The following is a 13,755-nucleotide window of genomic DNA, read 5'->3' on the forward strand; positions in this document are numbered from 1 at the left end:
CCCCACCTCCTCACCAACATTTATTTTTAATTATCTTTCTTGACAATTGCCATCATGACTGGAGTGAGATGAAATCTCTGTAGTTTTAATTTGCATTTCTCTAATTGCTAGAGATGTTGAACATTTTTCATACATTTGTTGACCATTCATATTTCTCTTTTGAGAAGTATCTTTAGACCCTTATACTGTGCTAAATGCCTATGCTTCACTGAGCTCCCATACCTCTCAAACATACTTTTCTTACTTTTATCTGAGATTGAAATCCTTTGTTCATTTATCTGTTTCTCGAATTGGTCTTGTTTAATTCATTTCGTACTTCTAACATGTAGCATGATGCTTGGTGCCACATAGATACTCACTTTTTGTTGAACAGATTGTTCAAATTCCACACATCATGCTCATTTCTGTCTCTTCCATCTTTGATGTTGTTTCATCCCCTGGTAAGCTTTCCTTACAGTTCAAATCCTTCCTGTACTCTGTGATCCATCACAACTTCCCTTACTGCTATAGCTCTTGCTATTATACTTTTTCTATTATAGTCTATTGTTCATTGGCAATTGCATCAATTATAGCCCCACAACTGACTCACTCTCCTTGAGACAAGGGGTTATATTTTATTCTGCAATATACTTCTTAGTGCTTTATATGGTAATGAGTTTTTCTCAATTTATATTTGGTAATTGCTTATTTTAGGCAGTAACATGTAGAGGGATAAACATAGATTTAGATATGTGTTTGAAGCCACTTGCGCATTTGCACCTCAAATTTGTTGGGTAAAAAGTAAAAATAATGTAACTTCATAGGATTGAACAAAGGTGAAGTGAAATAATGTGTAAGTGTGCGTGTGCATGTGTGTATGAGTATGTGTGTAGAGAGAGAGACTAGATTCCTCTGTGTATATATAGATATGTGTATGTATGTGTGTGTACGTATATCCCATCACAGAATAGGTTTAAATATTAATTTTTTAAAAAAAAGTTTTGTTTTCTATCATAATTCTAAGACAAGTAATTTGGATGTTTTTTGTTTTTCTTCATAAGTTCCAAATTAAGCTGCTTTTTATTTTTTTACTTTCATGTAACTTTCAATTGCTGTCCCCCACCATTTAATATATTAGACCAGAGGTTCTCATCCTTGACTACACATTAGAATTATTTGAGAGGCTTTTAGATATCCCAATGCTCATATCATTCCACTGGTCAATTAAATTACCATCCCTGGATCCTACACATTGTGTTTTGTTTTGTTTTTTAAAATTCATTGAGTGGTTCCAACGTGAAGCCAAATTGGAAACTACAATGTTAGATTATAAAGACATACCCTACCCAATTCATGTTTTAAAAATAAAGACCTTTATTCAAGGAGTTCTGAGATAGGGCTGTGATTAGGAGAAGATTGGACATCCAAGTACTGAGTTGTCGAAGATTCGGAAAATTACAAGATGCAAAGAAGCCTCAGTTTCTGGATAAACTCAGAAACAAAGGATCCTAGCAGGGGCAAGTACAGCAAATCTGAATGGGGCGAAGGAGCAGTTTCTAAGATAATGGAGAGTGTAAGAAATAATGAAGTTTTATTATAGGATTAGACCAGGAGTTCTGATCTTTAGATCAATGAATAGGTTTCCTGTCTTCACAGAAAGTGTTTACACATTTTTTTAACATTTATTTTTTAGTTGTAGATGGGAACAATGCCTTTATTTTATTTATTTATTTTTATGTGGTACTGAGGATCCAATTCAGGGCCTTGCACATGCTAGGCGAGTGCTCTACTGCTGAGCCACAATCCCAGCCCTGTTTACACAGTTTTTATACATTATTTTCTGAGATGTCTACAGATGAGAAGAAGAAAAAAACATCATTCTGTGAAAAAGCCAAGAGCTAAAATAATAGTAATCACACCACAGTACTAGAACTGCCTCTGGATATATGATCGGCAGCTCTTCTGAAGTCCTTTGTTGTCTCTATTAGACTATGTCGTAATTGTGGAGAAACAAAGGAGGAATTAAAGATAAAACTACATACTGTGTATTTTATAATTATAAGCACTAAATAAGTGCACAAACGCTCTGATATATAATCTGAGTTTTTAATCACAATAAAGATCATTGGCTCAATCTAGGGAAGGTGCTCAACAATAGCTGAAAGTACAATCATCTGAAAAGCTTTCACAAAGTAAGGAAGCTTACTTTAATTGATCTTACGTGGAGCTGTATCATGAATATTTCCCCCAAACAATTTTAATATAACCAGCATTGAGGACAACTTATCTAGAGGAAGCCAGGATTCCTTGCATAACTTGAGTGCCTTAAAAAATGCATAGTATTGGCCATATAAATCTGAACCTTAAAATAAGGATAGTAGTAGTAATTTCCTATAAAAGGTTTTTGTAAAGATTCATTTTAGTCCCATGTTTTTCAGGAAGTCCAGAATCTTCAGTTGATCATTATCAAATCAGGGAGCCACTAATCACAAACTTGAAAGGGGTTGAAATTAACCAAGGAACAGGAAAATATTCCCTTGGTATATTTCTCATGAAATATCAGATAATAATAACTAATGATATTCATTAAAAAACAAATTCCCTGTCCCTGCCCCTAAAAGAGTGAATCATGTTCTGCAGGATGATACCCCAGGTGATTCTTATCAGAGAAGTTTAGTAAACATTATAGTTTAAGTTGATATATTGTCATTCTGCTATTGATTTATGGTAGGAGGATATATATACCATAAGAATATATATATAACCCCAGGATATATATATGTGTGTGCATGTGTGTGTGTGTGTGTATGTATGTGTGTGTGTGTGTGTATGTATGTGTGTGTGTGTGTGTATATATATATACACACACACACACACACACACACACATTTATATGACCCCAATGCCCAGTTTTTATGTTTGTCATCTAGATTGTACTTTTCTTGGTATCAAAAAATATGGGAAAAATTATAAACAGAGAGTGACATGGTGAGCATGAAATCAGAATACAGGGATAGGAGGACAAATTTGGGAATCATTCATTCAAATTTTTACATGACCTGCTGAGCTCTTCTGGTATCACACTGAGTATATCTTAATAGTGAACAGAGTCTCATGTCTTCAAAGTCAGCATCTTTCTTTCCACTTGACAGTAGTCTTTTATTTCTGTGAATAATCTTCACTCAGACAAAACAGATACACTTCATAATGATTATTTTAGCTTCCTTTCCATGATTAGCTTATTGTTTGATATAAAAGAGGGTGACCTTAGTTGTCCTTAATATCTCTACAGCACCAATTTATTGCCTCATTTCCTAGTGTGGGATTGTTTTTATATTTGACTTAGGAAATTTATTAATTTGCTTCTTCTGACCAAAGATAAAGTAGAAGGATGGTGAGAGTAAGACAATGAAAATAATTTATTCCTCCACTTCTATCCAAGAAGCAAACTATTAAGGTAGTTGTTGGACATTTCCTATTTTATAGTTTTTGACTCTTTTAAAATGGTAACTAGCAGTTTTGTTTTAGAATTTTGCTTTCAGCTTTAATCCTATGAGTGGGGCTCACTGAACCTCTCTCCTTTCTAAAATATGTGGAAATTACTTTTGTAGCTAATGCACTACAGTGATTTCAGGTAAGAGTGTAAAAATTTGCTTTTGCTTTAATCTTTTGGGACATTTCAGACTTTGGTTGGGTGGAAAAGAATTAGTGGCAAACAAAAAGAGGTTTGTCAAGGGACAAAGAGTCAAAAGTTGTGCAAGCACACTAAATTTGAGGTGCCTGCTACACCATCATGTAGCAACAGTAAGCAAACAGATACCAGATTTTTAGGGAATAAATCAAGGCTACAGAAACAGTGTGGTATAGTGCAAAGAATTCTGGGGATTAAATTAAGAGACATGGGCACAAAGGCTCACTACTACTAAATGGCTCTGTGACTTTGACTAAGTCATTTTGCCATTCTGGGCCCAGTCCTAATTGGGAAATTTCAAGTAGATCATCTCTAATAAATTCTTCTCCAGTCCTAATATCAAATGATTCTAAGTGTATCCACACTAACCTTCTTAACTTGAACTTTCTATTTTTTTCAGCATTTAATATGAGAACCTACATTTGCCATATTTGTAGTATAACCTTTACATCTTTAGATATGTTCCAGTCCCACATGCAAGGGAGTGAACATCAAATTAAGTAAGTGGTTTTTTTGATAAAATGTTCCTGACACCAAACATATATTTTACAAAACTTCTCTGGGCATTCATTTCCTTATGAGTTGAACTGGATATGGTTAACAGTATTAGTAACATTGTACACTGGTGTCCCCAAAGGTGTTCTTGTGTCATGATAGTGTGCTGGAAGAGCTGGCTCTTTGATATCCCTCCTGACCAGAGAGCATTATATTTTTTAGAGAGATGCTAAGGAATCATTCTCAGGCTAACCATACAAATTCAAAGCATTTCTAGAAGCTTGGCTTAGTTCCACGGTTTCAATGATCCAGTCAACATTCAGTGAGGTGTAGTGGTTAAGAACAAAGGTTTTGCTGTTAGACAGACCTGGATCAGAATACCAGATCCATCTTTTATAAAGTGTATAATTGTGAAGAACTCTTATATAAGATTGTTAAAAATGAAATATAATATACCTGACTTGGACATAGGTGGAGCTCAATAAATGCTTAGTTAACAGTTATTTTAAGGAGATTTTAATTGAATGTACAATTGAGGAGTGGGTAATTTAGGTAATACAACAGAGGGATATTTAATTGTTATATAATTGGCTTATTTTTAAAAAAATCAAATATAACATTTCTCTTACTTTATTATAGATGAATATTTAGGACCTAAATTGTCTGACTTGCCAAAATTAACCTACATTTAGACATGTTAAAAAGAAATTCAGGGTTCCAGAATACTTGCCACATTTGTAGATCTATCCAAGGAACTGGTTAATCAAAACACATATCATTCTAACATTCAGTTCATACCATTTATTAGAGCATTAAATATTAATGGCCCTTACTCACACATCCAAACATGTCTTAGGTTTTTAGTACATCAGCATCTGATATATATGCTCCTCCCTTTAATCCCAGCCAGAGAAAGTTTTCTTAAAAACAAAAATTGTGAGATGCCTGGGAGATATCTGATTATTCCCACTGTATCTTTTTACCATGAAAAGTAATTCTTTATAGCTTTTAACCTGAGGTTGATTTTAAAATTTTATTTGGATTTTTTTTATTTTGAGAGCAAAGAAAATATTCAGAATAAAATATTCTTGTAACAAGAACTTTCTGTCCTTTTTTGCAGAGAATCCCTTGTTATCAATCTAGTAAAGAATTCAAATACACAAAATTCTTGCCAAGTTGAATGTGCAGATTATATCAAAATGCAGAAAACGAGAGAACTAGAGTATAGGACTTGTTTCAGAAAGATGGAAGAGAATTATTTGGAAAGCCTTGGGTATAGAGAAATGGTTGATTCCAGACCCAGACCTAAAATGTATGAAGAAAGACTTCCATTTGAGACTTTCCAGACATACCCAGGACCATACAATAATTCACAAGCAGTGGAAAACCAGTTACCGCATTGCTTACCAGCTCATTCAAAGAAGACACATGACTCTTTCAAAGATGAACTTGAAGATTACATCAAAGTGCAAAAAGCTAGAGGACTAGATCCAAACACTTGTTTTAGAAAGATGAGAGAAAACTCTGTGAACCGAGGGTATAGAGAAATGGTTGATTCTGGACCCAGACAAAGAATGTGTGAGCAAAGATTTTCTTTTGAGACTTCCCATACTTACCACCAATCATACAGTAGTTCACCAGTGGAAGGCCAGTTACCTCATTGGTTACCAGCTCATTCAAAGAGAACATATGACTCTTTCCAAGATGAACTTGATGATTACATCAAAGTGCAGAAAGCCAGAGGATTAGAGCCAAAGACTTGTTTCAGAAAGATAGTTGATAGCTCTGTGGAAACTCATAGGCACAGAGAAATGGTTGATAGCAGAACAAGATACAGAATGTTTGAGCAAAGACTCCCATTTGAGACTTTCCAGACCTATACAGGACCATACAATAGTTCACAAACAGTAGAAAACCAGTTACCTCATTGCTTACCAGCTTATGACAGCAAACAGAGACTAGACTCTGTAAAGTACTGTCAACTTCCCAGAGACTATTTCTCAGAAAAACCAGTACCTCTGAGCCTTAGTCAGCAAGAAAATAACTCTGGTCCATATAGTGTAGAATGTGAAATTTATAAGCACCTTTCCTCAGAAAACAACACCAGTGACCATCAAGCAGCTCATAAACGGCGACACCAGAAGAGAAGACGACACCTTGAGGAAGGTGAAGAAAGGCAAGAGAAGGAGCAGTCCAAGCATAAAAAGAAAAAGAGTCATGAGGATATGGATTTAGGCAAAGACAAGAGCATCCAACAAAGTAAACGAGAAGAGGATAAAGTCAGGGTCAGTTCAGGAAAACTTAAGCATCGAAAAAAGAAAAAAAGCCATGATATATCCTCTGAAAAAGAAGAACGTAAGCACAGGAAAGAGAAAAGAAAATCTGTTGAAGAAAGGACAGAAGAGGAAATGCTTTGGGATGAGTCAATTCTTGGATTTTAAACTTTTAGTTTACCAAAGGATGATTTGAAGAAAACATTATGGGTTTAGATAAAGACAGGAGAATCCAATGAAAAAAAGGAGAGTTTGATATGGTCATTGTTGGTGCAGGAAAGCTTCGTTGTTTTGTGTGCAAAAATTAAAAATGAAAGAAGAAACACGAAAAGCCTAAGTCAGTTTTAGAAAGAAGAACAGCAGAGAAAATCAAACCTATGAAAGAAAAATAGAAGAGTCAGTATTTCGGGATGAATCTGCTTTGGGATTTTAAACTTTTAGTTGGTGTTTCCTCAAGGATGAATTGAAGAAAACATCAAGAAGATGAAATTAGATAAACACAAGAGCATCAGATGAAAAGGAGAGGTAGATATAGCCATTGTCAGTTAAGGGAAACTGGTTTTCTCTTTTCTTTCTTTCTTTCTTTCTTTCTTTCTTTCTTTCTTTCTTTCTTTCTTTCTTTCTTTCTTTCCTTCCTTCCTTCCTTCCTTTTCTTTCTTTTTGTAAAACTTGAAATTTAATTGAAAAAAGAACCAAAAAACCCAAACCTAACCTCTGAGAAACAAGAACATAAGAACACAAGAAGAACATAAGAGAAAAGGAAACTTATAAAAGAAGACAGAAGAGTCAGTGCTTTAGGATGAGTCTATCCTCTAATTTCAAAACTTCCTAGTTTTATTCCCTTAGGGTTGAAGACATAGGTTGAAAAGTTTGGTTTTATTAAATAATTATTTGATTTTTCACATGGACAGTTAATGTAATCTCTATAAAAGCCAAGTGAACTGAAAGTATTCACTATGCCTTTTCCTCAAATTACTTTTCCTCAATTTTTTAAAACAGAAGAAAGAAAGAAAGAAAGATTATTAAATGTATCTTGCATAAAATGTAATTTCCCTAAATGGGGTTGTTTCTACTTTGTCCATCAGATTGCTGTGATAGTGGATTTTTTTACCCATGAGAGATAATTTATTTTTTAATGAGAGAATTATCAAGAGTTGCAGTGTACAGCCATACCACCCTGAACTCACCTGATCCTATTTGTTCTTGGAAAATAAGCATGGTCAGCCCTGTGGGAGTCAAGGCATTGCTGAATCCATTCCTTTTGGGGTTTGTGTTACTGTTGGTGGTATTTTATTATCGATGTGTTTGTTTATGTTTCTTAGTTTTCTCAAAAGAAAATGTATGAAACAATTTACACTGATTTTTTTCTTTGTTAAGTCTAATTTGCAGTGTATTTTTGTATTTTCTAGTTCTGAAAGTGAAAAATTAAATAGTCTATAACAAACTTAGAAGATATATACTTTTAAAAAAAGTTCTCAAAGTGCTGATACAAAAATCACTCTATATTCTGGAAGTGTTTATATTAAAGTGTTCTAATTTCTATACATTGTTTTATTTAAATGATCATTTTCCATCCATAGATGATTGGTCTTGGAGTGAACGGGCAGTAACTAAATAGTTTGCACTTAATACTTCTGGGAAGATCACACTATAAAGCTATAATAATTTCATTGCTTTTACAGCTTGTCTAGTAGAAGCTGGTACTTTATCTTGAGCTTAGTGTTATCTTAGAAAAATATGACCAGCTAAATACTTGAAACTGAAGAAGGAAAAATTTTAAGTGATAGGGGCCCATGAGGGTTTATTACCTTTAAATTGTTTGATTTTGATGATTTTTTTTATTCTGGTGCTCCTTTTTTTTTTTATCATCAGCAACTCCTGTAAGCATTTGAGCATCACTGTGGTATAATAGAAAGTATAATGGCCTGGGAATCCAAATCCCAGGGTTGGATTCCAGTTGTACCATCAAGTTGCAGCGTGATCTTGAGAATGCCATCAGAATCCAACATGGAGTCACCAGGAATAGGAAAAATAGGCTATAGTAGTCCCTTCACGTGCTAAACCTATTCAACAAGTAAGTAAATTTTAATGGTGATATATCTGCATTTAGGCAAGCCATTTGATAGTTGGTTTTTATATTTGAAATTTAAATAAAATGGTAGATATGTGCTAAAGCATGATATTATTGGTCGGGCTTATACCTAGTTAAATAAATAGTCCCAAAAAGTTAGATGGTCCCCAAATCATTTTTTTCTTTCATGAGACTGTTAATATAAGATTATTTTATGCTATAGTATCATCCCCCCTTTTAAACCATATTTGGTATACTAGTGAAAGGACAGGAAGAAGAGCCAAGATAGAACAAGTAGACTAAATTGTCAGCCACAAAATTGGCATTTTTTTTTCTGAGCACACACACACAAATACAAAAGTACAAAGTTTTTTTTCCGTACAGAAAATGCAAGATAAGATCAATTGAATCATTAACACTTTTACAGTTGATAAATTCTTATGCAGAAGTCTTTTTCTGTTTAAATCTGTTGGGGGAATTCAACATTATATATCAAGAATATTCACTAAGATACCAAATTACTGTGTTATTCTCAAAATGTATAGATACAATGTTCCATTAAAATTAGCCATACATAACTTTATAGAAGATGGATCATGTAAATTAAAAAAAACATTTAAATTGGGTAGTGTGGCTATTGGAGCAAATAGGGTGTGGTTTTGATTACAATCTTAAGGCAGTAACTTAGGCTTGCCCAAGAAAAGTGGTTTTCAAAGATTTTAGGATAAACTTTTTTGGCAAAAGTAAATTATTTGTTAACCAGAAAATTTAATTTTATGGTTGAAGCTGGTGACAAGCACTTGGAACCCAAGTTTTGCATATTTGCTCTGCTCCCATCTTCTGCCTCTAAGCATCTGGAGGTAAGAATATATCTAAGTCAAGATACACCAACACAGGGAGAGAAGATATAAAGTGATCTCCACTTCTGGAGTTGACTGCTGACTCTGTTAAGATTAAATTTAGTAGTAAAAGTTTTTTAAAAATCCTGCACGGGGTATGGAAGACAATATAAAGACTTATTTGAGGAAAAATAATTTAATATATTACATATGAAAGCAATGTTTGGGGATGTATTACATGTTTGGTTTGAAAGACCAATATCTAGACATAAATTCACATATGATCTGAGGCAAATATGTTAAAGACAGTATTCAGAACAAGTAAACTAATAGTACCTAACTTCAGAGATGTGCCCTGAACGGATAGTAGAAATGAGCAAACATAGGCTTAATTTGAAAAATATTTTTCAAAAATGGGAGTTTTAGAAAAAATATATAATTGGCTGTCCTGTTATATACATGCATTGAGAAAATAATAGCTGACTGTCAGTATTGTGCCAGAAAGGGACCTGAGGAAGAAATGAACATATGTCCTGTTTCGCAAAAAGCCCACACAGTCCACAAGAGGAAATGGACCAATAAATAGGTAATTGTGATATGAATTGGATAAAGGCTACAACAGGAATGATGATGAAGGGGAAGATGGCATTCAGGAAAGGCTTCACAAAGGAAACTGTTCTAAATAAACTTCCCAGTTCAAAGTTGTATCTCTTTAATATATCCATGTAGCTAGAAGGCACCTCAAACTTAATATAGCCAAAATAGAGTGCCTGCCTGTCATTATTAATCATTCATTTTCTAGTTTACCCATTTATGTAAAAATCTTCATTCAGTTGCTCAAGCAAAAACAAACATTTTTGAGCATCTCTTCTTTGCATTAAACCAAACAATTCCTCTTAATTATATGACCAAAAGAGGAAAATATGTTTGAGAGCAACTAAAACATTAGAAGTCATTACAGTTTCTGAATTACAGGTAAGTGAAGAAAACTGCACAGGATCATCAAAAGAGAACTGTGGTGAACTAACTCCTTGAGGATCTCAGAACCATTCAGCATACATTTTCCTCCAGGGTAAATCCATGTGAAAAAAGGAAACTTCTAGTTTCTGAAATCAAATTGAACAGAGCAGAAAGATTGTAAGGAAAAATGTAAAATTCATATGTTAGAGGGTAGGAGAAGAATCTAGAGAAAGCAGATCTCAGAAAGCATTATGGCACCAAAATAAATATATAAACATGAGAGTAACATATTAGACTTCAAGACCTGTTAAATGTGAACACCAGAAAATGCAGACAAAAAGCAGTTGGAACATCTGACCTAGTAATTTTTTAAGTGGGCTAAATGGAAGAAAACATTTAAACCTTTGAAACAGAATGAATCAGAAAAATAATCCAGAAACAGTCAACTGAAGGGTGTGAAACAAAAACTGATGGAAGGAAACAATTACAAAAAAAAATCCATAAATGAAAGACTTGGAAGGTAGGAGAAACACTGATAAAAATGGTAAGGAAGATAAGAGCAAAGTGAAGACAATTTTTAATTATATAAAAGATTGATAGAAGTAATAGGTAAAAGAGCCAATGGAGATCTAAATTAAATATGTTGTATTGGATGCTGTATTGTGCTGACCCAAACCATCCTCTACCTGTCACACCTTTTTCAGGTGAGAGGCATTCATTTCTCCAGTTTCTAGGGAATAGTCCTTGTCTAAGGAAACTGCCCTTCCTAAGACCAGGCCTCCTGCTTCAGTCTGAGACACCTGCAAAAGGCTATTCTAGTTACAGAGTTCCTTATGGGATGAGCAGAGGTATTTGTCGTGACTGTTTGTAGTTCCATTTATCCTTCTATCACTGCCTTACAAATATTTTTTCTTTTGTGATACCCCTTTAAATTGCCTTCATCAAATCCCTACCTCATAATAATTTCTTCCCAGAACCTTACCTAGGTCAAGAGGAACCAGAAATGGTCTTAGGAAATAGACACCAAAAAGGGGCACTTTGGAGCAGGCAATATGGATTCTCTCATTTGTAGGAGGTAAAATACCGATGGTAGGTGCTTTCTGTCATGCTATGGCAGTATAGTTTTAAAATTTTCACCAATGATGCTATTGGACAGGAATATACATGCATGTGTAATATCTCAAGCAGTTGAGAGGATCAGGGGACATAGCAATTATATGAAAACTGCTAAATTTCAGAGTCATTGTTGTCTTGGAGAAAGAAAATGAAGGCTGAGAGAATCATCAATTTAAGGAAAAATATGAAAGTTAAAAGGTGTTATGGTTTAGATACCTGGTATACCCCAAAATCCCATGTGTGAGAATGCAAGAAGGTTTAGAGGCCAGATGATTGGGCCATGAGAACTTAACCAAATCAGTGTGTTAATTCCTTGATAGGGATTAATTGAGTGGTAACTGAAAGTGGGTAGGGTGTGGCTGAAGGAGGTGGGTCATTAAGGGAATGCCTTTGGGGTTTATATTTTGTGGTTGTGAGGAGAGCTCTCTCTCTGCTTCCTGGTGCCATGTCCCCAACAGCTTTCCTCTGCCACACACTTCTGCCGTGATATCCTGCCTCACCTCAGGCCCTGAGAAATGGAATTCACTGTCTGTGGATTCAGACTTCCAAAGTAGTGAGCCCCAAAATAAACTTTTCCTCCTTAAAATTGTTCTTGTCAGATCTTTTGTTCACAGCAGCAAAAATATGTCTAAACTGAAGGCATCCTTGGTAGCATATAAAGGGATTTTCATCTCTTCATCTTCATCACACCTTCCCCTGGACCCTCTGAACTCTAGAATTGCCAGATAAAATACGGGATGACAAATTTAATTGTTAAATTTGAATTTCATATAATGAGCTAATTTTAGTATAAATGTGTTCCGTGGAATATTTGAGATAAAATACACTTAAAATTGTTTATATAAAATCCAAAATTAACTGGGTGTCATTATATTTAATTAGTTTTGATAAATGTGGCCACTTAACACATTTCTAACAATTAATGGCTAGCATTCTTTTCTTGCTTAAAGATAATATTGCCTTGAAAGACAATAAGGCCCTTCCCCAAGCATTTATACCCATCACTCCTACTGTCCATCAGACCAGTTACTATGATCAAACCACAGTTTAACCCAGCCTGAGAAATACTAGTCTTATAAGGGGAAAAAGAGAGACTGTATGTATTCTAACAGAAGGAAAGAACTAGGAAGAGGTTTGGTGGAACTGGTCTCTAAGATTAGACAATTTGTGGCCAGAATGTAAGAGAGCTAGAGGTTTCTAGGAGGAGCTCCAGGAGAAGGGCAAGTCAGGAAAGAGTAAGGGTGGGCTCTCCAGAAATGGGGCATGGAGGACTTTGATAAACAGTACTAGTAGCCTTGTTCTGTTACGAAGCAGGAGTTGCTATGGTTTGAATGTATTTATATTCTCCATAATTCACATGCTGGAAACTTAATTCTCAATGCATCAATATTGCAAGGTAGGACATAGTAGGAGGTGCTTAGATCATGAGAGTCCTGCCCACACAAGTGGATTAATGTCACTATACAAAGGACTTGTGGATGTGGCTTCATTCTTATCAGTGCTTATGCCATATGAGGAATGGTTTTTACCACCCCTCTCCCACCCCTGAGAATAAGTATTCAAGTCACCATCCTGGCAGTGGAGACAAGGCCCTTAACAGACAACAAAAATATGCCAGCATGTTGATTTTGGACTTTGCAACCTCTATAACAGTGAGAAATAAACTTCTGTTTTTTATAAATTACCCAGTCAAGTCTCAGACATTCTGTCATAATAGCACAAATAGAATATAACAGGAATCATGAAATATTTCTAAGCAAAAAATAAAATAAAAAGTTGGACTGGATTATCTCTGATGGTCTTTTATGAGTCTAATGTGCTCATAAAACACATTTAGTGTGAAGCTGGAGGCTAGGCAGGGAAGGAGACACAACATAGGATCTGCACAGTAATCTAAGTGTGATATTAGGTAATAGGGTAGTATCAGAGAGAACTGGGAGTGAGACACAGGGAGAAAAACTATAGGATTCTTTGACAAAACTGAAATGCTAGACTAGGTCATAGACTCCTGATGAATATTTGAACTGAGAAGAAAGTGGGAAAGCAAAGCCCTATTTAGATGGGCTAATATCAGAAACACTGATACAAAGAAAGTCAAACTGAGATCATGCTGAGATTAATGGAAAGAGGCTTCAGATTGGAATAAAACCAAATAATTTTTCATTACAAATGTTAAGTTTCTTAGGCCATTTGAGACCAAAGAGGATTAAAAACAATGTAATAATTGACCTATAACACTTGGGATCAGTAAAGCTTCACCCCGTACCTCAATTTAAGATAAGCACTTAGTAAAAAGATGTTTGGGAATAGCAAGGATCAGTCATATTATGG

General features: G+C 34.8%; 1 protein-coding gene across 11 annotated transcripts in view; it reads left to right on the top strand.

The window, feature by feature from the left end:
- Positions 1 to 13,345, top strand: part of Zmat1 (zinc finger matrin-type 1) — a 51,540-nt gene extending 38,195 nt beyond the window's left edge. For 8 of the 11 annotated variants that reach the window (XM_046419173.1, XM_046419174.1, XM_046419176.1 and 5 more), the window contains 2 exons: positions 4,071 to 4,170; positions 5,286 to 7,978. In XM_046419173.1, coding sequence (XP_046275129.1) covers positions 4,071 to 4,170; positions 5,286 to 6,606 — 1,421 coding nt within the window. In that variant the 3' untranslated portion in view covers positions 6,607 to 7,978. Of the gene's footprint in view, positions 1 to 4,070; positions 4,171 to 5,285; positions 7,979 to 8,310 lie in introns of those variants that run through there. The other 3 variants (XR_009224412.1, XR_009224411.1, XM_058571248.1) reach the window with 3 other exon arrangements.
- Positions 13,346 to 13,755: the final 410 nt, after the last annotated feature.

This window comes from Marmota monax, unplaced genomic scaffold (genome assembly GCF_021218885.2).
Source record: "Marmota monax isolate L192 unplaced genomic scaffold, Marmota_monax_Labrador192_F-V1.1 WCK01_AAM20220418_F8-fsc00206, whole genome shotgun sequence".
Taxonomy (NCBI): domain Eukaryota; kingdom Metazoa; phylum Chordata; class Mammalia; order Rodentia; family Sciuridae; genus Marmota; species Marmota monax.